Below are 26,521 nucleotides of genomic sequence, written 5' to 3'. Positions count from 1 at the left end.
GAGGAACTGAGAGCGGGGACATGACTGGACATTTGCACACTGGTGTTTCTGGTGGCAGTATTCACGATTTGCAATAGATGGAGGTGGCCTAAGGGTGCATCGACCTAATGATGAACTGTGGTGTATACATACAATGGAATATACTGAGTGGTAGAAAGAAGGAATGAAGTTGTGAGGTATGCAAGGAGGTGAATGGACTTTGAGGGCAGTAGGTTGAATGAAATAAACCAGAAATGAAAAGACAAATATTATAATACCCCACTAATATGGACTAACAATAATGTGCAAACTCTGAGAACTGAATCTGGGTTATCAGGGGAAGGCTTATGTAAAGTTTCCTAGATTGTAAGCTCTTACAGCAGTCACATCTATTCATGAGTTGTAACAGTTATTTCTAAATTCTGAGATGCTGAGCTGTTTGTGTATGATGTGGTTGGTCCCTGGAACTCTGGGTGTCTCTGTGGCACCTGGGACTCAGAGCCAGAGTTCAGCAGCTCTGAGTGTCAGCACTGCCCCACGCAGCAACTGTTAAAGAGGCTGAAAAGGAGATATGAACGAAATGGACTTGGTTGGGAATGGGGTAGATCAGACTGAAGGGTAGAGGATGATATTAACTTTGTTTTAAAACTTTGGCTTCTGTGCAGCACAAAAGGCAGAAATGTTTATTTGGTGCAAAATCCATATTTTCTGTAGCACACTACAGAATTTCACTTGTATGGTCAGTTTACTCAAACACTATAATTACCTAGAACCTTCAATAGGAGTGAGATCTGCTTAGTTTGTACAGGTTAGCTTGAAGCCCCAATATGTCCCAGAGAATTCTGGCAGAGAATAAGAAGTATTTGCAGAGCCCCCTTGAGGGACTAGAGGAAAATGTGGAAATATTAAACTTACCCAGCTGGGGAATTCTTGATATTCTCACAAGTGCTGGGGACTACCAGCTTAGTAGGCCGAGCCCTTGATCTTGGGGTTTACCCTTAGGAAGCCTGTTACAGCAAAAGAGAGGCTAAGCCTACTTATAATTATGCCTAAGAGTCATCCTCAGAGAACCGCTTTTGTTACTCAGACGTAGTCTCTCTCTCTAAGCCCACTTGGCAGGTAAATTCACTGCCCTCCCCACTACGTGGGACATGAGTCCTAGGGGTGTAAAACTCCCTAGCAACATGGGACATGACTCCCGGTGATGAGCCTGGACCCAGCATCATGGGATTGAGAAAATCTTCTTGACCAAAAGGAGGAAGAGAAATGAAACAAAATAAAGTTTCAGTGGCTGAGAGATTTCAAATGGAGTTGAGAGGTCATTCTGGAGATAACTCTTATGCATTATGTAAATACTCCTTTTTAGTTTTTACTTTATTAGAATAGCTAGAAGGAAATATCTGAAACTCTTCACCTGCAATCCAGTATCCTTGATTCTTTAAAACAATTGTATAACTATATAGCTTATATGATGTGACCATGTGATTGTGAAAACCTTATGACTTACACTCCCTTTACCCAGTGTATGGACAAATGAGTAGAAAAACAGGGACAAAAAAGTAAATGAATAATAGAGGGGAGGAGGGTATGGGATGTCTTAGGTGTTCTTTTTTACTTTTATTCTTATTCTTATTTTTATTTTTATTTTTTGGAGTAATGAAGATGTTCAAAAATTTATTGTGGCGATGACTGTACAACTATATGATGATACTACGAATAACCATGGAACACTTTGGAAGACTGTATGGTATGTGAATATATTTCAATAAAATTGCATTAAAAATAACTTCCTGAATATATGAAATAAGTAAAATCTTTGTGAATTTCTTTCTTCCTGAGGCTTGATATGGCACTTTGCTTTACTCCCGAGAAGGACACCACGTAGCCAAAAAACAATCTTTTAACTTAAATTTCCCATCTTAAGTTATGTTGCTCAGGACCTAAGGGATCATACTACAAGGGGGGGTGGGGGGGTAACGGGTCCTGATCAGATAAAATAAAATTAATGAGAAAGAAGACAATGGCAATATCAGATTTTCAAGAAAAGTTGAATGATCTTTTCATTGATTCAAGAAATATTTATTGAGCATGTATTATAAGCTAGAAAAGACAAGCACTTGGGATTAACAATAAAAAATAAATCAACGTTCCTGAGTTAACAATTTCATTCCTATAGATTTTATATTTAAGTGGTTGGGCAGGGAGGGGAGGGCAGGGAGAAACAAGCAAGGAGAGGTAAAGAGGTATGAGGGAGAAAACAGAAATTTAAGGAAAAAGTGAATAGCACTGAATGTAGTCTATAGGCTTGAAGAGTTGGAAAGGAAAGTATGATAATGATAATCCATTCTTTTGAATATCACTTTACACTATACTTGGTACTTTAGCACCATTTGTCATTTCATGCTAAATACAAAAGAATTATTAAAAGATAGGTTATTTTGTCCAGATGACAATCAAACTTGCTTCCATAAGGGCAGAGTAAGAAGGGAAAGGATCAGATCTACAGATCTGTAGAGGGAAGTGGGGAGCGAATCTGAGTAGTTGACCAAGAAACCAGCAATGAAAATGTATTCCAGTGCAATAGTGCAAAAACTTTTGGGCATAAGAATCACCTAGGGGAGGCGGGGCAAGATGGCAGACTGGTGAGCTGTATGTTTTAGTTACTCCTCCAGGAAAGTAGGTAAAAAGCCAGGAACTGCGTGGACTGGACACCACAGAGCAATCTGTCTTTGGGCATACTTCATACAACACTCATGAAAACGTGGAACTGCTGAGATCAGCGAAATCTGTAAGTTTTTGCGGCCAGGGGACCCGCGCCCCTCCCTGCCAGGCTCAGTCCCGGGGGAGGAGGGGCTGTCAGCTCCAGGAAGGAGAAGGGAGAATTGCAGTGGCTGCTCTTACCGGAAACTCATTCTACTGATTCAAACTCCAACCATAGATAGACTGAGGCCAGACACCAGAGACTCTGAGAGCAGCCAGCCCAGCAGAGAGGAGACAGGCATAGAAAAAAAACAACACGAAAAACTCCAAAATAAAAGCAGAGGATTTTTGGAGTTCTGGTGAACACAGAAAGGGGAAGGGCGGAGATCAGGCCTTGAGGCGCATATGCAAATCCCGAAGCAAGGCTGATCTCTCTGCCCTGGGCACTTTTCCTTAATGGCCCTGGTTGCTTTGTCTATTAGCATTTCAATAACCCATTAGATCTCTGAGGAGGGCCGTTTTTTTTTTTTTTTTAAATCCTTTTTGCTTTTTCTAAAACAATTACTCTAAGAAGCTCAATACAGAAAGCTTCAAAGAATTGAAATTTGGGCACGTCAAGTCAAGAGCAGAACTAAGAGAGCTCTGAGACAAAAGGCAATAATCCAGTGGCTGAGAAAATTCACTAAACAACACAACTTCCCAAGAAAAGGGGGGTGTCCGCTCACAGCCACCATCCTGGTGGACAGGAAACACTCCTGCCCATCGCCAGCCCCATAGCCCAGAGCTGCCCCAGACAACCCAGTGTGACGGAAGTGCTTCAAATAACAGGCACACACCACAAAACTGGGCGTGGACATTAGCCTTCCCTGCAACCTCAGCTGAATGTCCCAGAGCTGGGAAGGGGGAGCAGTGTGAATTAACAGAGCCCCATTCAGCCATCATTTGAGCAGACTGGGAGCCTCCCAACACAGCCCAGCAGCCCAGAACTGCCCTGGGGGGACGGCACTCACCTGCGACATAGCACAGTCATCCCTCAACAGAGGACCCGGGGTGCACAGCCTGGAAGAGGGGCCCACTTGCAAGTCTCAGGAGCCATACGCCAATACCAAAGACTTGTGGGTCAGTGGCAGAGACAAACTGTGGCAGGACTGAACTGAAGGATTAGACTATTGCAGTAGCTTTAAAACTCTAGGATCATCAGGGAGATTTGATTGTTAGGGCCACCCCCCCTCCCCGACTGCCCAGAAACACGCCCCACATACAGGGCAGGCAACACCAACTACACACGCAAGCTTGGGACACCAATTGGGCCCCACAAGACTCACTCCCCCACTCACCAAAAAGGCTAAGCAGGGGAGATCTGGCTTGTGGAGAACAGGTGGCTCGTGGACGCCACCTGCTGGTTAGTTAGAGAAAGTGTACTCCACGAAGCTGTAGATCTGATAAATTAGAGATAAGGACTTCAACTGGTCTACAAACCCTAAAAGAACCCTATCAAGGTCAGCAAATGCCACGAGGCCAAAAACAACAGAAAATTATAAAGCATATGAAAAAACCAGACGATATGGATAACCCAAGCCCAAGCACCCAAATCAAAAGACCAGAAGAGACACACCTAGAGCAGCTACTCAAAGAACTAAAGATGAACAATGAGACCCTAGTACGGGATATGAAGGAAATCAAGAAGACCCTAGAAGAGCATAAAGAAGACATTGCAAGACTAAATAAAAAAATGGATGATCTTATGGAAATTAAAGAAACTGTTGACCAAATTAAAAGATTCTGGACACTCATAGTACAAGACTAGAGGAAGTTGAACAACGAATCAGTGACCTGGAAGATGACAGAATGGAAAATGAAAACATAAAAGAAAGAATGGGGAAAAAAATTGAAAAACTCGAAATGGACCTCAGGGATATGATAGATAATATGAAACGTCCGAATATAAGACTCATTGGTGTCCCAGAAGGGGAAGAAAAGGGTAAAGGTCTAGGAAGAGTATTCAAAGAAATTGTTGGGGAAAACTTCCCAAATCTTCTAAACAACATAAATACACAAATCATAAATGCTCAGCGAACTCCAAATAGAATAAATCCAAAAAAACCCACTCCGAGACATATACTGATCACACTGTCAAACATAGAAGAGAAGGAGCAAGTTCTGAAAGCAGCAAGAGAAAAGCAATTCACCACATACAAAGGAAACAGCATAAGACTAAGTAGTGACTACTCAGCAGCCACCATGGAGGCGAGAAGGCAGTGGCACGATATATTTAAAATTCTGAGTGAGAGGAATTTCCAGCCAAGAATACTTTATCCAGCAAAGCTCTCCTTCAAATTTGAGGGAGAGCTTAAATTTTTCACAGACAAAGAAATGCTGAGAGAATTTGCTAACAAGAGACCTGCCCTACTGGAGATACTAAAGGGAGCCCTACAGACAGACAAACAAAGACAGGACAGAGAGACTTGGAGAAAGGTTCAGTACTAAAGAGATTCGGTATGGGTACAATAAAGGATATTAATAGAGAGAGGGAAAAATATGGCAAACATAATCCAAAGGATAAGATGGCCGATTCAAGAAATGCCTTCACGGTTTTAACGTTGAATGTAAATGGATTAAACTCCCCAATTAAAAGATATAGATTCGCAGAATGGATCAAAAAAAATGAACCATCAATATGTTGCATACAAGAGACTCATCTTAGACACAGGGACACAAAGAAACTGAAAGTGAAAGGATGGAAAAAAATATTTCATGCAAGCTACAGCCAAAAGAAAGCAGGTGTAGCAATATTAATCTCAGATAAAATAGACTTCAAATGCAGGGATGTTTTGAGAGACAAAGAAGGCCACTACATACTAATAAAAGGGGCAATTCAGCAAGAAGAAATAACAATCGTAAATGTCTATGCACCCAATCAAGGTGCCACAAAATACATGAGAGAAACACTGGCAAAACTAAAGGAAGCAATTGATGTTTCCACAATAATTGTGGGAGACTTCAACACATCACTCTCTCCTATAGATAGATCAACCAGACAGAAGACCAATAAGGAAATTGAAAACCTAAACAATCTGATAAATGAATTAGATTTAACAGACATCTACAGGACATTACATCCCAAATCACCAGGATACACATACTTTTCTAGTGCTCACGGAACTTTCTCCAGAATAGATCATATGCTGGGACATAAAACAAGCCTCAATAAATTTAAAAAGATTGAAATTATTCAAAGCACATTCTCTGACCACAATGGAATACAATTAGAAGTCAATAACCATCAGAGACTTAGAAAATTCACAAATACCTGGAGGTTAAACAACACACTCCTAAACAATCAGTGGGTTAAAGAAGAAATAGCAAGAGAAATTGCTAAATATATAGAAACGAATGAAAATGAGAACACAACATACCAAAACCTATGGGATGCAGCAAAAGCAGTGCTAAGGGGGAAATTTATAGCACTAAATGCATATATTAAAAAGGAAGAAAGAGCCAAAATCAAAGAACTAATGGATCAACTGAAGAAGCTAGAAAATGAACAGCAAACCAATCCTAAACCAAGTACAAGAAAAGAAATAACAAGGATTAAAGCAGAAATAAATGACATAGAGAACAAAAAAACAATAGAGAGGATAAATATCACCAAAAGTTGGTTCTTTGAGAAGATCAACAAGATTGACAAGCCCCTAGCTAGACTGACAAAATCAAAAAGAGAGAAGACCCATATAAACAAAATAATGAATGAAAAAGGTGACATAACTGCAGATCCTGAAGAAATTAAAAAATTATAAGAGGATATTATGAACAACTGTATGGCAACAAACTGGATAATGTAGAAGAAATGGACAATTTCCTGGAAACATATGAACAACCTAGACTGACCAGAGAAGAAATAGAAGACCTCAACCAACCCATCACAAGCAAAGAGATCCAATCAGTCATCAAAAATCTTCCCACAAATAAATGCCCAGGGCCAGATGGCTTCACAGGGGAATTCTACCAAACTTTCCAGAAAGAACTGACACCAATCTTACTCAAACTCTTTCAAAACATTGAAAAAAATGGAACACTACCTAATTCATTTTATGAAGCTAACATCAATCTAATACCAAAACCAGGCAAAGATGCTACAAAAAAGGAAAACTACCGGCCAATCTCCCTAATGAATATAGATGCAAAAATCCTCAACAAAATACTTGCAAATCGAATCCAAAGACACATTAAAAAAATCATACACCATGACCAAGTGGGGTTCATTCCAGGCATGCAAGGATGGTTCAACATAAGAAAAACAATCAATGTATTACAACACATTAAAACTCGAAAGGGAAAAATCAATTGATCATCTCAATAGATGCTGAAAAAGCATTTGACAAAATCCAACATCCCTTTTTGATAAAAACACTTCAAAAGGTAGGAATTGAAGGAAACTTCCTCAACATGATAAAGAGCATATATGAAAAACCCACAGCCAGCATAGTACTCAATGGTGAGAGACTGAAAGCCTTCCCTCTAAGATCAGGAACAAGACAAGGATGCCCGCTGTCACCACTGTTATTCAACATTGTGCTGGAAGTGCTAGCCAGGGCAATCCGGCAAGACAAAGAAATAAAAGGCATCCAAATTGGAAAAGAAGAAGTAAAACTGTCATTGTTTGCAGATGATATGATCTTATATCTAGAAAACCCTGAGAAATCAACGATACACCTACTAGAGCTAATAAACAAATTTAGCAAAGTAGCGGGATACAAGATTAATGCACATAAGTCAGTAATGTTTCTATATGCTAGAAATGAACAAACTGAAGAGACACTCAAGAAAAAGATACCATTTTCAATAGCAACTAAAAAAATCAAGTACCTAGGAATAAACTTAACCAAAGATGTAAAAGACCTATACAAAGAAAACTACATAACTCTACTAAAAGAAATAGAAGGGGACCTTAAAAGATGGAAAAATATTCCATGTTCATGGATAGGAAGGCTAAATGTCATTAAGATGTCAATTCTACCCAAACTCATCTACAGATTCAATGCAATCCCAATCAAAATTCCAACAACCTACTTTGCAGACTTGGAAAAGCTAGTTATCAAATTTATTTGGAAAGGGAAGATGCCTCGAATTGCTAAAGACACTTTAAAAAAGAAAAACGAAGTGGGAGGACTTACACTCCCTGACTTTGAAGCTTATTATAAAGCCACAGTTGCCAAAACAGCATGGTACTGGCACAAAGATAGACATATAGATCAATGGAATCGAATTGAGAATTCAGAGATAGACCCTCAGATCTATGGCCGACTGATCTTTGATAAGGCCCCCAAAGTCACCGAACTGAGCCATAATGGTCTTTTCAACAAATGGGGCTGGGAGAGTTGGATATCCATATCCAAAAGAATGAAAGAGGACCCCTACCTCACCCCCTACACAAAAATTAACTCAAAATGGACCAAAGATCTCAATATAAAAGAAAGTACCATTAAACTCCTAGAGGATAATGTAGGAAAACATCTTCAAGACCTTGTATTAGGAGGCCACTTCCTAGACTTTACACCCAAAGCACAAGCAACAAAAGAGAAAATAGATAAATGGGAACTCCTCAAGCTTAGAAGTTTCTGCACCTCAAAGGAATTTCTCAAAAAGGTAAAGAGGCAGCCAACTCAATGGGAAAAAATTTTTGGAAACCATGTATCTGACAAAAGACTGATATCTTGCATATACAAAGAAATCCTACAACTCAATGACAATAGTACAGACAGCCCAATTATAAATGGGCAAAAGATATGAAAAGACAGTTCTCTGAAGAGGAAATACAAATGGCCAAGAAACACATGAAAAAATGTTCAGCTTCACTAGCTATTAGAGAGATGCAAATTAAGACCACAATGAGATACCATCTAACACCGGTTAGAATGGCTGCCATTAAACAAACAGGAAACTACAAATGCTGGAGGGGATGTGGAGAAATTGGAACTCTTATTCATTGTTGGTGGGACTGTATAATGGTTCAGCCACTCTGGAAGTCAGTCTGGCAGTTCCTTAGAAAACTAGAGATAGAGCTACCATTCGATCCAGCGATTGCACTTCTCGGGATATACCCGGAAGATCGGAAAGCAGTGACACGAACAGATATCTGCACGCCAATGTTCATAGCAGCATTATTCACAATTGCCAAGAGATGGAAACAACCCAAATGTCCATCAACAGATGAGTGGATAAATAAAATGTGGTATATACACACGATGGAATACTACGCGGCAGTAAGAAGGAACGATCTGGTGAAACATATGACAACATGGATGAACCTTGAAGACATAATGCTGAGCGAAATAAGCCAGGCACAAAAAGAGAAATATTATATGCTACCACTAATGTGAACTTTGAAAAATGTAAAACAAATGGTTTATAATGTAGAATGTAGGGGATCTAGCAGTAGAGAGCAATTAAGGAAGGGGGAACAATAATCCAAGAAGAACAGATAAGCTATTTAACGTTCTGGGGATGCCCAGAAATGACTATGGTCTGTTAATTTCTGATGGATGTAGTAGGAACAAGTTCACTGAAATGTTGCTATAGTATGTAACTTTCTTGGGGTAAAGTAGGAACATGTTGGAAGTTAAGCAGTTATCTTAGGTTAGTTGTCTTTTTCTTACTCCCTTGCTATGGTCTCTTTGAAATGTTCTTTTATTGTATGTTTGTTTTCTTTTTAACTTTTTTTTTCATACAGTTGATTTGAAAAAAGAAGGGAAAGTTAAAAAAAGAAAAAAGAAAAAAGACAAACAAGGAAAAAAAAAAAAAACAAAAAAAAAAAACGATGTAGTGCCCCCTTGAGGAGCCTGTGGAGAATGCAGGGGTATTCGCCTACCCCACCTCCATGGTTGCTAACATGACCACAGACATAGGGGACTGGTGGTTTGATGGGTTGAGCCCTCTACCATAAGTTTCACCCTTGGGAAGACGGTTGCTGCAAAGGAGAGGCTAGGCCTCCCTGTATTTGTGCCTAAGAGTCTCCTCCTGAATGCCTCTTTGTTGCTCAGATGTGGCCCTCTCTCTCTGGCTAAGCCAACTTGAAAGGTGAAATCACTGCCCTCCCCCCTACGTGGGATCAGACACCCAGGGAAGTGAATCTCCCTGGCAACGTGGAATATGACTCCCGGGGAGGAATGTAGACCCGGCATCGTGGGATGGAGAACATCTTCTTGACCAAAAGGGGGATGTGAAAGGAAATGAAATAAGCTTCAGTGGCAGAGAGATTCCAAAACGAGCCGAGAGATCACTCTGGTGGGCACTCTTACGCACACTTTAGACAACCTTTTTTAGGTTCTAAAGAATTGGGGTAGCTGGTGGTGGATACCTGAAACTATTAAACTACAACCCAGAACCCATGAATCTCGAAGACAGTTGTATAAAAATGTAGCTTATGAGGGGTGACAGTGGGATTGGGAATGCCATAAGGACCAAACTCCACTTTGTCTAGTTTATGGATCGATGTGTAGAAAAGTAGGGGAAGCAAACAAACAGACAAAGGTACCTAGTGTTCTTTTTTACTTCAATTGCTCTTTTTCACTCTAATTATCATTCTTGTTATTTTTGTGTGTGTGCTAATGATGGTGTCAGGGATTGATTTAGGTGATGAATGTACAACTATGTAATGGTACTGTAAACAATCGAAAGTACAATTTGTTTTGTATGACTGCGTGGTATGTGAATATATCTCAATAAAATGATGATTAAAAAAAAAAAAAAAAAAAAAAAAAAAAAAAAAAAAGAATCACCTAGGGAGTTTATTAAAAAATAATCTACCCCCAGACATTTTGATTCAGTAAGTCAAGGTGAGCAGGACTTTTTAAAAGCATTATTCATAGTGGAAGAATGAGAAGGATGATAAAGAAAAAGTATGTTTCAGTGGAAACAATGACAACATGGAAAGGTTGGCTACAATTATGGGGTAATGTTTTGGTGATATATAGTAATATATATAGATGATTAAATTAGACAAAATACAATAAGTTATTGTGTTAGTTTGAAGCTATTATGTACACCAGAAAAGGCCATGTTCTTTTAATCCATTCCTGTGGGTGCAGACCTTTTTGATGTGACCCACGTCATTCAGGGTGGGTCTTAATCCTCCTACTGGAATCCTTTTTACGAGGATAAAACACACACAGAAGAGATGAAATTTGAAAAAGTTTAGAGAAAAGTCCCAGAGAAGCTAAGAGAGGACCCAGAAAAAACAGAGGAAGCCACTGAAGCCAGAAGCCCAAAGCAACAAAACCTGGGAGAGAAGGACGAGCAGACATCAACAAGTGCCTTGCCATGTGACAGACGAGCCTCAGATGCTGGCAGCCTATCTTCAGAGTCCAGGTATCATCTGTTGATGCCTTGAGATGGATGTTTTCAGGGCCTAAGAACTGTAAATTGTAAAAGCCAACCCATTTCTGGTATACTGCATTCCACCGGTTTTAGCAAACCTAAACAGTTAACCAACTGCTTTGTGTTTAATCTGTGGTAGGTATTAGGTTGCATACTCTAAATTCTTTACCTTTATCTTCACAACAATCCTGCAAGATGAATTATTATTATTATTACTCTTATTATTATCATCATAATCATTACCATTATTCACCATGCTTCAGATGAGAAATCTGAAGATCAGTGAGGTATTTACATAAGGGGTAGAACTGGGATTCAAACACAGGTCTGTTTGAGTTCAAAAATCCTGTTCTCCACAGTATAAGACACTGCACGTTCCAAATACATGTTATTGAAGAAATTAGTATAATTTTTCATATGGGGACTCAGTAAGTTAGTGAAGATGAGGGTAATAACTCTGAGAGTAAAAGCACTTTAAATGTTTAGGAAAATGGCTCTAGGCTAGATAACAGATTATAGAATCAAGGACAAAAAGGAAACCTTTTTCAAGCCTGGAACAGATCTATTTCAATAATGCAGAATGGAAAATATATAACAGGTCGATACTTGCCTCATTTATTTGGGGGGAGGGCAGGCAATTTCTATTTTACTGATACCCACTTCTCAGTGGTTCATTTTTTTAGTCCATTTTTTAGAGCCCTTCATTTCCCATCAAATTCATTTTCTTGACTACTCATTGTTTCTCCAAATTAATACTTTTTCATTTTAGCAACTGTTTGATAGCGTAGACTGGCAGCTATCAACTAAATGGAACTGATGTGAAACTGTAAGCAACCAAAATATTTAGCTTTTAAAAAGCATAGATGGTAGAAATATGAATTCTGATGAAGCAAAGTGAACATAACACAAGACAAATTTAAAAACTCTAAGCCTAGCATGAGCAACAAAAGAAAAAATAGGTAAATGGGACTTCATCAAAGTTAAAACTTTTGTGCATCAAAGGATTTTATCAAGAAAGTAAAATACAACTTAGGGAATGGGAGGAAATACTGGCACACCATTCATCTGATAAGGGTTTGATATGCAAAATATAAAAAGAACTCCTACAACTCAACAACAAAAAGACAAACCACCCAATTAACAAATAGACAAAAGACTTGAACAGACCCGTCTCCAAAGAAGATATACAAATGGCCAATAAGCACACGAATGGATGTTCAACATCATTTGCCATTAGAGAAATGCAAATCAAAACCACAATGAGATACCATTTCACACCAGCAGAATGGCTACCACTAAAATAAATGGAAAATAACAAGCACTGGAGAGGATGTGGAGAAACAGGAACCTTCGTACATTGTTCGTGGGAATGTAAAATGGTGCAGCCATTGTGGAAAACAGTTTGGCAGTTCTTCAGAGAGTTCCATATGATCAGCAATCTCACTTCTAGATTTACACCCAAAAGAATTGAAAGGAGGGACTCAAACTCATAATTGCACATTGATGTTCATAGGGCATTACTCAGAATTGCCAAAAGATGGAAGCAACCCAAGTGTACATGTGTAAAATGTGGTGCATACATAACAATGGAATATAATTTGACCATAAAAGGAATGAAATTCTGATGCAGACTACAACATGGATGACACATGAAGACATCATGTTGAATGAAATAAGCCAGATGCAAAGGGACAAATGTTGTATGATCTCACTGATATGAAATAATTAGAATATACAAATTCAAAAAGTCAGAAACTAGAAAACAGGTTACTAGGGATGGGCTGGAATGGGCAATGGGGAATTAATGCATATGGTACTGAGTTTCTGTCTGGGGTGATGGAAAAGTTTGGGTACTATATGGTGGTGATGTGGCACAACATTGTGAATGGAATTAACACTGCTGAATTACATAACCACATAATTGAAAGTGGATAAAATGGGAAATTTCAGGTTGTATATATGTTACCAGAATAATTAAAAAAAAAAACTCATAGGACTATACAATACAAATAGTGAACACTATGTAAACTATGGACAACAGTTAACAGTATAATTATAATTGTTTCATCAACTGTAACAGAGGTACCATACTAGTGCAAAATATTAATAATAAGAGAAAACCATGTGCGTGACGGGGGGTATAAGGGAACTCTACGTCATCTGCATTATTTTTCTGTAAAACTACAACTGTTCTAATAAAAAAATTATTTAAAAAAGGACAGTTGGCAATAAAAAAATCTAAGTCTGAGACTAAAGCAGGCCACGCAACATCTTTTCCATCTACTGTTACTGATTTTTATTCCATCATAGAGAATCCAAATTCTTCAGCTGCTAGAGGCTGAATGAATTCCAATATTCTTCAGTTATGGGTCAAATAGTATCATGATAAAATATGTTAGAAGCATGAGCAATTTCAGTAATTTTTTCAAGGTTATACTAATTCATTAGAATCAATTTGTTCTTCAAGGTGAAAAATATTTCCCTGGACACAGAGACAAGTGATTATCACCACTGACATGTCTCTTTAAGCTCAGGCTCTAGCTTGATATCCTTTGGCATTAGGCAGCAGAATGGGATCCCTTTATAATGGCAGACTATCCAAAGCCTTCACTCTAAAAGAGGTCTAAGAATTTTCCCAAATGTGCACCTTGAAATAGAATTACAAATTAGGTGTATTATGGCAAATGAACAAAGCAAATGTGACAAGCAGATGAAAGCTATCAAAAATTAACTTCATCATTCTCTGGAGAGCGATTTTAGAAGAAAGCAGAATTATTATTAAGCTTTCAAGAAAACATTACAATTAGTTCCTGAATATGAAGTATAGATTCTCACAGAATCATGATAGATGAGTTCTGTTAAGAAGATTCAATCCAAGTTAGAAATTATAGAGAGATCAGAAAAAATGAAAGTATCAGCACAAAAACTGGCTGACACGATATCTACAGAGGAGATAAAATGTAACTTCACAGATTTCATAAAGTCAAAATATATAAAAATTTTAAATATTTTTGGAGGGGAGTTTACTGCCTTAGGATACCTCAGTGAATGCTCATAATAGTGAGATACAGTTTAGTTTCAAATGCATTTTTAAAATGTGCAAACAATAATGCTATGCATTAGTTGTACACATTGTAACAAGCAAGAATTATTAACAATTAGGAAAAAACAGAGTGTTGGCTTAGTCTATTTTCTTTATGACTAAATGAAAAAATAACAAGGCTTTAAAAATGACCCATCCTAACCTATATAGGGAGAAAAACAGGAGTAAATTTTAAAAATATTTATTACAAAAATATTGAGAAATTAAAAAAATAATAAATAATGAGAATTTTTCCTATATTCTTTCAGTAGATTTCCTTCACATACACTATCAGGAATCAAACATGGCACTTGTAATATAAGCTTCCCTTATTACCAATGAAAGAGATATATTACCACATAAGAAAGAAATGACTTGACTTAAGATGTTGTGATCTGAAGTTGTGATTTTATGTTGTGAAGAGGTTTATAATACAATTGGGTATATCATTTTATTCTCAGAAAAAAACTGGTGAAGCATGCATTATTCGAAACATCGACCAACAGGGGCAGTTTTTCTGAGATTAGAAAGACTCTCATCTTAGCGCTATTCCCATATGTCTGCATCAAAATTCAGTTATTAAATTGATTTTTGATGCTTGGCCTGTCATATCAACTCGACAAATATTTATTAAGCATGTGAGTGAGGATCTAAGGTAACAATACACACACACACAACACACACACACACAAAGACAAGTATCTCCTCTGTCATGAGAAGCCTACAAGCAAACACAATAAAGAAGATCCATGCAAAGATAATACAAAGAATACTAAGAAAGTTACATAAAAGATTTATAAATAAAATGTAACAGCCCAGATCCAAATGGCATGAGAGAATCAAAAGAAAACATTTTGTGAAAGTTGGTTTTCAAATAGTAGAGACTAAAGAAAAAAGAATTATATTTAGATAAAACATTGTAAACATGGACATGGAGACAAGGAAAGACAAGAATGCTTGGGGCTAATCCATTTTACTGGAACACTATATTTATCTAAGAGAGTCATGAGAGATAAGCTGGAAACATATGACAAAGCCAAAACATGGAGGGCCTTGAATGCCAGAGCTGAAAGTTCACATTTCATTCTAGCACTGGGGACCACTGCAGGTTTTCAGTAGGATTCAGACATGATCAGGAAAGGCTCATTGATTTGGCAACAGTGTTCAGAATACTGGAGCAGATGAAGGGGAGAGACTATATAAGCAGGGGCACCAGATAAAGGACTCTTGCAATAATTCATATGAGAGATAATGAGAATCTGAACCCCCAAAATGTCAGGAATGATCGAAAGGTGAATCTGCAAAATGTTCATGAAAGTCAGAAAGACCTAATAGTTAGGATTAAGTAACATAAAATAGCCACTGCATTGGGCACTGCCCACTGGGACCCCTTTCCAAGCAAGGATGATACAGAAGACAAAACGGTTAGCCTGCAGAGGCTTTCCGAGGAAATGAAACATGGAATGCACCCCACAAAACAGCAGGTAAGCCACACCTGGTAATAAACTAGTTTTGGTCCAGTAATGACAGCTTATTAGAATGGACAAGCACACCATACTTATCAATGTATATCTGCTCCCCACTTTGTTAGAGCCCCCTATATAAAATGGAAACACAACTGTCAGCCATTCAGAACATTTCCTCATTTACTCCCATGTTTGCCCTATATCATCTTCCCCTTTCCCCCTCCCCTCGTCTGTGGAGCTCCCTTCCACATGAATTGTAAACTGCTCAGATAAACTCACGTAAATAATATTTTGTCTAATATTTTATTTTAACAGGATCATGAGCTTGTAAGAAACTGGGCCTAAGTTCAGACCCCAGCTTCACTTTCTGGTAGCTTTATAACCTTGGGCAAGTTATTGTACTTCTGATTAACTTTTCTCTAAATTGAGAATAATAATAAAACCTACCTCCTAGGAATGTTCTGAGAAATAAAGGGGAGAATGATTTTAATTTGCCTAGAACATAGTTCATTAGCAGTTAATAAATTCTAGCTTCTATTATCATTATTTTCAGAGATCACAGCTCGGCAACTGTTCATTGATTTTTAACAGCTGCAACTCACTGTTGATTCACACTGTAGTTACTGTTACCCCTAGAACATTTTTCATGGACTATTCCCCCAGATAAAATCTGTCCCACCTTATACTTATACCACTGAGGTTTGGGAAATCTAAATACAGGATTTTTATATTAACTCCCACTGAATTTGGTCTTCTTATGTTAAACTAAGAATCCCAAACTATTGAGAGAATTTTTCAAGTAAGCTCTATTTGCCATGTTCACTCTTCTTCCCTAACATCTGCAGACCTGATTATGATTGATGTCTGCTTTTTCCTAAGTAAAATATTAACGAAGACCAACCAAAGAACAGAATGTTTAGCATTTCACTAGAGAAATCTCCTCATGTTGAAACTAAGCTATTATTCAAAAGCCTGAGCAAAGTTGGATCAAGTCTGTGAAACATGGCATATCTTCAGCAACATAAAAGAGAATATAACAGCTCTTTTTTTTTTTTTTTAACTAATGACGAAACTAAGGCTTGGAAAGATCAAGTAACTTGCCCAAAGTCACTCTGCTAGTAAGTATTAGAACAGAACAGGGACACAAGCCCAAGTATGTGAAATTCCGATCCAACGCTCTTAACAACTAGACTAAGTTATCTCCCTGTGAAAGATGATTGAGATTCCACACTTGATGAGTAAAAGAGCACTCCAATTAAACTGTAATAAATCTCCAAACTATCATTGATAGTTTATTGACAAGAATATACACACTCTTATCTACATTGTTTGCATTTATTCATTCAATGAACTTTTTTTGAGAGACCACTACATGCAAGGCACTGAACTAGACCGGCTGCAAGAAAATACATTAATCAATTATATATGATCCTACCGTCAAACAGTCAGTATGAAATAAGATAAAAATATAAATACTTACAAGATAAAGTGGAAAGAGATATGCCATGAAAGGTAAAAGCAATTATATTGGGAGTTCAGAAGAATGGCTCTCATCCTAGTAGCCATTTATCCCAAAGATCTTCCTAGATTCACTGCAGGCACAAAATATCCCCAAAGTTCTGGGGATAAAAATCCTACTACTCTGATTCGGGATTTTTCCTCCAAAATTTTGATATTACATTCCTTCCTGGCATGTGCATACATACAGTTAATGTTTCAAAGTATTAATACAGTCAACAGAATCCTAGATCTATGCATTTCCTAATTCCTGAAAATTAGAGGAGGGTTAAGAGAACACAAACCTGGGCTGAGTACACAGCAGCCTTTAGTCATGGTTTCCAAAAACTTTTTCAACTATGTAGAACATGAATTGTTGGAAGTTAGAAATCTTTTTCTGCAGACCATACCCCTAATGAGGTAATAGTTACCACTGCTTTATATATATATATATATATATATATATATATATATATATATATCTGCTAAAGCTTCAGTAAAAAAAAGCCCTTTATGTTTCAAAAATTCATTTCCTAGAGTGCTTGTGGATCTGATGGGAATTGGATGGCAAGGCAATTCTCACAATTCTGAAATTGTTACATCCCTGATATTACATTCCAGAAACTGGGTTAGAATGTATTTGAAAGTGAACTTTTGTTTTTAGGCAAACTAATTTGACTCTACCGATCTTTGAGACTTGATGAATTGGGGTGCTAAATTATGTTTATCTCCCTAAAGCAGAGACCCCCCAAGGAGTGTTCCAAATCAGTTTATAGAAGCTTAGTATAATATCTGAAAAGATGAATCCTGAAATCTTGAAATACTAAAACAAAAGTATCTTACTCCAGAAATCTGACATGTAAATAAAGATTCTTCGATGGAGAGGAAAGTGAAATAACAGAAAAGAGGTATACTGGCTGAGTGAAATTGTACAAAACCTGCCAACACAACCCCTTTCAAACAGTATGTCTTAGATGATTCTTAGGTCTAGGCTCTCCCTTAGAAGAAGAAAACAAAAGGTATCATACATTTTCATCCCTGAAGCTTCTTACTTATTTCTAGGATATACAGGCTGATGAGGCAATAACATCATTTCTATTTAAATCTTAAAAAAAAAAAAAAATGCTTTCCTGATAACTACATTCTGAATCTGCTCTAATGATCTTTGTTACCATTAAATTTCTCTACAGCTTGGTATGTTCACATTTAAGAGTTGTATACCTTATTTACATACATGAAGAGAAAGTGAATATATGTCTTGGGAAAATAAAGAGGATAAAAAGTTTTTCAGATTCTTTTATAGCCTTTCAAAAACTGAAGCTTCATGGATTGGTATAAAATGTGAAGACATTTACAATATGTCTTCAAAATTAACATTCTAGGTTATACAATGTCCTAAATCAACTTGGAAAACGGCTCTGTGTGCATTTTATAAGAGATTGACTTTGGAATTAAAATTTATGCAAGACAAAATATAATTTTAACTTGAGCTGGCCTTCACATTATATGCAAAATCTCCCATTGAATATACTCACTCATAATAAGAATTTAAATTTTAATTCTTTTGTGTTACTAATATCATTCAAACTATCACCTTCAGGCTAAATTTTAATGAAACCAAAAATTTCTGATTCAAAAATAAAAGTCCTTACATAAGAGCTGATTTTGTATTTTAAATTACTAGATCAGAGTGCCCTCTATTGGGAGAAAAAGGGCAACAAAAGCTAAACTGAAGTTAGAAGAAAAAATAATTAAGTATATCTTTAATATGTAAAATACATTCATTAATAATACGAATGCTACAAAATGTATTTTTCTTTACATTTTGACTCCTAAATTAATTTTGCAAATTACTTGTCATATTATAAGGAAGAAGTTGGATGTTTCACAGTATCTTAAATTAAATTCTAACTGAAATAGCCCTAATGCCTGTCCTTTAACCAGTAATATGAATAAACAAACATGTTTTTCCACATATAACATTCCAATAGAATATAGAAATAATTGCAAACTACGGTTTGCATTTTCCTTGATGACAGACTGAAAATGTTTCTAATTAAAGAGACTTTTAGAAGATCTTCCACTGGGGATTTGGAGAGGTAATGTGGACTCTAAAAGATCTACAAGATTTATTCTGGTTCTAAAATTCTATAAATTTGTACGTTATCAAGACTTCTCTGTTCAACCTTATCATCTCAAGCCTGAATTAACTCAGTAAACTTCTGGTGGATTTCTGGTGCTCTAATCCAAGAGTGTGTGATTCTGCCTGCATGTTAGAACCACCTGAGAGTTTTCTAAAAAAGACCAGTGTTGAGAGCTACCCAAAGACATTTTGATTTAGTTGGTCTGGTACCTGGTGGAGAATCAGTACATTTTAAAGCCTCCCCAGGTGAGTCTAATGTACAGCCATTGTTGAGAATCACTGTTTGAATCTCTCTTTCCAAAAATCCAACATACCATTACCACTTTTATCTTTAAAATATGTCACCTTCATGATAGAATTCCTCTACTCAAGAGTTCATTCCCTCCAGCATCAGTTTTAAACTTCTTATTAGCTCGCCAAATCTAATATCATCTGCCACTGTCCTATGATAATATATTTTAGTGGTCAGAGTAAGTTCCAGACTGCCAGTGTTCAAATTGTGGCTCTGCCACTTGCCCACTGGTGTACAAGAGGCTATTTAAAAAACAAACAAAAAAAAACCTGTTTCTCCACTTTCTCAACTATAAATTGGAGCAAGAGTACTCCCTATTTCATTAGGTTACTGTGAGGATTAAATGAGTTATAAGAAAAGTGCTCCATAAGTGTTAAGCTATTATTATAGCTCATTCAACTTAACTATGCTTTACTATCCAAGGAAATCCATTCTCTTCTAATTATTCGCTAATTCTCATCTCTGTGCTTTTGCACATGCTGTTTCTGCAGGCTAGGATCATCTCCCATTTGTTCATGTATTCATTAATTCATTCCAATACAAGTAGTAGGCACATCTCCCCTTCCTCCAGGGTCCAGTTTATCCTCTCCCTGTGTCCATGAAATCTTCTATGAATACCTATAAATCTTCACTGGTCTCTCCCTTTCTTAGATTCCTTTGGCTGCACACATTAAATGTAGCTGGGAATCAAGGCCATTGGCCCATAGGCTCCAAGTTTGACTCCTAGATCTGCCACTTTTGTAACCTGATTAACTTCTCAAATCTATGACTCAGCTGTTAAGATTAGGTAGAGATGACGTGGCTTAAATTATATAAAGCATTAAAATATCAAAGAGCAAGTACCAAATAAATGTCAGCCCTTATAATCTATGTTTGTTGTTTCATAAATCAGTCTTGTCTGGAACAGGAGTTATGAACACCTTGAAGTCAGAAACCATGTCTTTTGCGAAACTTGAGGGAACAACTCACAGCAATACTCTGGAACAGCATTTTGATAAAATGGAAACAAATATTCAACAAAATCAGGAATGAACTCAAATAAAACACACTCACTACAGAGAAGGGTCAAAGTAAATGGATTACTTTTTAAATGTTTAATAATGAGTTTCTTTCAGATCCATCTTCTCAAAGGCCAGTTCCAATGATGTCTTTTATATGTCCCCCAAATCCTTTAAAATGTTCTCATTTCCTAAAGATAAACACCAAAATTCTTAGGCTGGCATTTTAAATCATCTATGACCTGACCTTAACCTACCCTTTTAAACTTATCTGCCATACTGTCCCTTCTTAAACTCTTTTATTCCAGGTAAATGAAATTACTTGCTCTTACTCATGTATACCCTCAGCTTTTCTTTCTCATATAATCTTTTATTTTTTATAGGACAATATTTGAAAACACAAAAATAAAAGTCTGCCACAGGAACAAAGACTGGTTGTTTGTGAGAGCATGAACTCAAATGCCAAGTATTAATTTCTTTCTTGCTGTATCACAATATAGTCTTTGACTGACCAAAGGAAAAAAAAAGTATTTGGCCATCTTTTCCCCAAACTATGTCACTTTCCCCATATCAAAAGTACCACTGCCACTCCTTCCTAAAATATATAAGATAGACCCATGGTCTCCATGCAGAGTGTGCAGACCCCAGGGTGCACAAAATAAACACGGCTGTAAGAGAAAAACACTGGAGCTCCTACTTTACATTTATTCTTTACCACTTTGCTTTGAATCTCCTTTGTAGCATATGTCTTATAATTTATATCCTAAGTAGTCTATAAATAAGTACATTTGGGATGTTTGTTCAAAAATTGTTTACTAATAGCATATACAATAAGTTCAGAAACCACTGGTCTAGAAAATTCAGGTTTTCAGAAATTCTGTGGATTTAGAAGCACAGGCCAGAGGTAGCCAGTTTAGAGAACTAATCACAAAGAAAGATGACTCCAATAGGACAGCCCTGATGCCATGTTGAGAAGCTCAGGTTCTGGATCTGCTGTGATTGTGTTTAAAACCTCTGTCAACCACATCTCCCTCTAGAACTGGGCCACGTGACCTGTTCTCTCAGTGCCTGTTCACTGAGGATAATAAAGATACTACATAAGGCTCAAGTGAAGAGTAAATTAGGGAATGGTAAAATTAGGGCAATGCTTCACACATATGAAGTGCTCAGTAAAGTCAAAACTGACTACTATTACTGTGTGGTAGCACCCTTGCTTCAAAATAGTAACTCTCCTCTCACTGAAATTTCATCAGTCAAAATCAGTCTTAGTGACTAATCTTATTATAAAAATAAGATGAGAAGATGCTACTGTCACAGGGTTAATAAGGATTATTCCTGTGCCCAGTAATCAGTCAATAAATCAATAAATAATTCATCCTTTCTCTGTTGCTCCCAAGCCCATGGACTGAGCTTTAGCTACACTGTCTGCTAAGAAATCTTAAAAGATGGACCTAAAAACCTAAATACCATGTTCTCCTTTACGGGACAAATATGTTTTAATTTCCAACAAACTTTGAAGGAAATGTCTAAATGTAACTAGTTTGGAATTTGGAGATAGCATACACCTGTTTTAGATTTTAAACAGGGAATTTTGAATGACATTAAAGTTACTACCAAAAATATTTCATTACTATAAATCTTGTACTTGGTAAATATACAAATATTTACTTCAGTACATATATAATTATTTGTAATTATTCACAAAGAGTTTTTATTGGGACAAATAATATGATGCTTTATGGAAGACTGCTCAGCAAAAAAAATAAGAAACAGGCACAAGAGGTAAGACTCAGCATGCAACTAGACCAACAAGTGCTATCCTGAGGAAAAAGTGTTACAACTCATTTAAAATAGTTAAATAAACTTTCTCATAATGGACAGCAACTATACTTTGCATAATTTTTTATTTTTATAAATAATATGATATAGTTAACACACTCCACTCTATTATTGGCTTTGAATAAAGTATAATGTGTCTGTAAAAATTAATTTCTTAAAATGAGTAAGGGTTTCAAATCATAATAATGAATTTCTCTTAATACCAGTGCATACTATAAGCCCCTTCCCTATAGGATACAAAATAAGTTTACAAATCATAAGCTTAAACATTCTCTACAGTTTTCCTTGCTATCGTACTAACACAAAAAAATCCAAATGAACAAAAATCTCTAATTCGTGATTTAGATTCTGAGTTTACAGAAGACAACCTTCTTAGAATTTGCGTAAGATTATGAAAATATGCAGATCAAACTCTGCACAACATCTCTCCTCTATAATTTAAGGATTGTTAGAGGAACTATACATATGCATGGCTAATCTCTCTTCTTAAAAGGCGGGTTAGATTCCGTTCATAGAAAAAATGGGAAAGAAAGACAAAAAGAAGATTTTCTTCTTTTTTTAAGGAGCCAATGTTATTATAAACAATAAAACTCAAAGAAGATGATCAAAGAAACCATGAGTTCACATATTATAAGAGAGTCTAACAGTAGAGATGAGATCAGCACAAACTCTAAGTGATTTATCAAAGCATTCCTTCCCCTCACATGCAGGGAGAGTAAAACCTCAGTGAACACCAGGCAAAGAGCAATAGGGAGCTTGACATTTGGTACGGAAGGAAACTGAGGAGAGGATAATGGGCCAAATCCCATGCCTCTTAGGTGTACATACTGAACTGACAAAGACAGATGCCTTGTCTTCATTCCCCCCTTACTTACTACACTTTGGCTTCCATTTTTCCCAAGTTCTTCCTCTGAAATCTTGCTCAAATTATCTAAGTAGTGGTCTGAAATTGTGTGGCACAAATCTTCAAAAGAATAATCCTTTTCTTGACACAATTTTATTTCATCCAAAAGTTTTGATAATTCTCCAGTCACAGTTTCACCTGTAAGAAGAGAGTTAAGATTTTCAGAAGCTTAAAGAAAGCCTGGTGCTAAAAGTTAATGTTAAACAATAAAAATCTGACTGGTTTGGTGATAAGACTCAAAATATGACAAACAAGATTAAGTAATCAGAAGATATTCTCCAGAAAGCTAGGTAATAAACTGTAATTAGAGTAAGAATATTTAAAGAGAAAATTCCAATTTTGCCTGCTATTCCATTTTCCAAGAAAGAAATAACTATTGAACACTTATGTATAAGCAGTATATATAAAAATCTAGAAGTAAAACTTCATATTTGGTGGTATTTTATTTTCAGTAATCTGTATTGGTATTTTTCTTCACCGACAGAATTAATTCATTTAACAAATCTGAAATGGTGCTGAGGACCTAAATTCAATAAAGAAGAACAGTCGAACTTATTTAAACATAATTACATAAGTAATTAATAAATTAGAGTACTGATATGTGATATAAAGGAACAACACAGAAGAAACAGCTAAACGATATGCAACGTGTCAGAAAATGAATATTTTCTAAGTTACATGCAAATATTCATTTTTCTGAACAATGTCAGAAAAATACTTTATACCTATCATTTATCCTGAAAAAAAAAGTTTCAGCAGTTACAATCCAGATATTAATATTTTTACTCTGCTTTAAAAATATATTTTAGAAAAGAATATCTACTATGAAATATCCACTTTCATGTAAACTGCATGAAATAGGGACTGTCGTCTGTTCACTACTGCATCTTGGAGCCAAGAATAGTGTCTGACAGAGCAGGAGATAAATAAATGCTGATTCAACAAAGGGCTAAAACATAGACTATAGGAGCTAACTCATCAGACCTGAATTTTCCACAAGAGTTAGCCTTTCTGTATAGATAGGCCAAATTTGTAACTAAGATCTAGTAGAGTTCCAAGGGCTTCATAATTAACTACTTACTTTTGGTCTTTTGGGAAGGAGACCCAACAGGAGATGAAGTGCGTGTTTCTTGCAATGTACCTTCTTGTACATGCTCTTCAAGGACTGCCGATCTTCCCACGCCTTCTAAATATTCTGTGCATATACATTTTTGAAATTACATATTTTATTTAATTTACTTTAAATTCAATAACTAAACTTTATGCTTTACTTCTGGCAATCAGGTTTTTCTCATATTCTAAATATATCCTAAGTTTTTAAAAGAACTTAAAAAAAGGAACTTTAAGATTAGCTATTAATTTTATGCTTTTTAATTAGAAAAAAGAAACCAGATACTTTGGAAGAGATCCATGACCCCCTTTTTTCTGAAAACTAAACTTGGCAGATTGCTTCCTTAAAAAATAAGTTGATATGTCAGGAGATACATTTTCTACCTTAAGATTTAAAATTCTCTGAAAGACACTTTGAATGAACTTAATCCCTAAAACAAGAATATCAACCTCAGATGGCTACAAAAACCAGTCAGGTAACATAAATTTATTTTATAATGGTGTTATAATCTTGCAATATACACATAATTTGCATACTTTTATTTCCCACCAAAAAATGTTCTTTTCCATTATTTTTGAAATAATGTCTCATACTCAGCTTATCTTTCATTTTCCCAATTTCTATAAAGACAAATAATAGCACCTAAACTTAAATATTGCTTACAATGCACCTTGTTCTAAGCATTGGATATAAATTAACTCATTTAATCTCACATCTAATCTCTTCCATTTAATGGCACAGGCACTTTTACCATCCCAGTTTTAAAGATGACTTAACTAAAGAAGGAGGATTAATGACTTCCCCGTGTTCGTACAGCTAATAAGTGGTGGGGCCAGGACAGACATGGCACAAAAATAATCTCACTTTTCTCTTAATCATAAGGAAGGTAGCATTTACATGTAGGGATAAATGCCAACTGATATTCAGCCTCAGTGTCATAGAAAGAATAGAACAGGGGTCTGGAGAATAGTAACCAGAGAGCAGGTGCCTTGTCTAAATTTCAGCAGGGAAGTAAAATGAAAGCCTGCATTTTTAAAGAAGTCAAAATTCTAGAGTTTTAACTGAAGTTATAGATTTTTAAATGTTGACAGTTAATTCAACTTGTGTGGAAATACAATGTGGGCCAAACATATATGATCCAAACAAAACATATTTGCTTCCACCAGAAGAATTCAGCCCACAAGTCACTACTTAGTAGCCTCTATTTAAAGATTAAATCAATAAATCTCTTTCATTAGGGAGTTTTTACTTGTGCTTTATTCAGAAGGAACCTTTTTCTTAAAATCCAGTTAACAAAGTTAGCGCTCTCATGCCAACAATTCTGTACTAATGTCATCAAAATAATTTCTACCAAAGGACAACTATACTAGGCAAATTCTACTAGGAAGGGAAAATGATGGGATTTTTGTCTTTCAAATTTTTCTCATGCAATAATTATGTAAATTGAATTCTTTTTCCAGAACACAAATAGTAATTATATTTATATAGATTGACTTTATTTCAAAAATGATCTTCTTCATAAGGTTTGAAATGTGCCAGTGACTTGAAATCCAGGGATGCAAAGAACATAGATAATGTGTTCCTATTCCAAAATTTTGCCAATAATTTAAAAAATTCAAAGATGTTCTATATACCTCAACACTAAACAACATTCCTACTGAATCTTGATCACTTATGAGGGCCCAGATAGTTACTCCTAGATAATAACATTTTCATTTCAGTTGAACCAGTAAGACATTTTGAAATGTCTATAATTACGTCATGTCCCTTTTTAATGGGTGACATTTATTTTGCTTCTCCCAAAAGACACATTATGCACAATCTTCAGCTTTTTTAAAGTTCAGTTGGAGGCAAAAGTCCAAAATGTAATAAAAAATGCCTAGAGGGGGAAGACGAAAAAAATGTTGTTTGCCATTCTTTTTTATTTTTTAACTGCTTTTCAACCTGACTTCAACTTGAATTAGTATGAAGAGCCATGCTTTTATTCTTATTTGATTCATCTTTGTATGTACTTTATCAACAAGAAAATTGTAGAGATTTGAACTTCCTTGAGTGGTTTTGTAAACACAGAAAGAGCATAATGACCTCCTGTAGGCATTTTCTCTCTTTACCCTGGTCTTTGTTGACTCCTGTA

General features: G+C 36.2%; 1 protein-coding gene across 17 annotated transcripts in view; it reads right to left on the bottom strand.

Annotated features, from left to right (window-relative positions):
* Positions 1 to 26,521, bottom strand: part of ANKS1B (ankyrin repeat and sterile alpha motif domain containing 1B) — a 1,210,519-nt gene that overhangs the window by 975,396 nt on the left and 208,602 nt on the right. For all 17 annotated transcript variants that reach the window (XM_037845547.1, XM_037845538.1, XM_037845540.1 and 14 more), the window contains exons 7-8: positions 24,358 to 24,471; positions 23,248 to 23,414 (exon numbers count right to left, since the gene is read on the bottom strand). In XM_037845547.1, coding sequence (XP_037701475.1) covers positions 23,248 to 23,414; positions 24,358 to 24,471 — 281 coding nt within the window. The remainder of the gene's footprint in view (positions 1 to 23,247; positions 23,415 to 24,357; positions 24,472 to 26,521) is intronic.

This window comes from Choloepus didactylus, chromosome 8 (assembly GCF_015220235.1).
Source record: "Choloepus didactylus isolate mChoDid1 chromosome 8, mChoDid1.pri, whole genome shotgun sequence".
Taxonomy (NCBI): Eukaryota; Metazoa; Chordata; class Mammalia; order Pilosa; family Megalonychidae; genus Choloepus; species Choloepus didactylus.
Note: the sequence above shows the minus strand (reverse complement) of the source record. Positions and strands in the feature narration are given on the sequence as shown.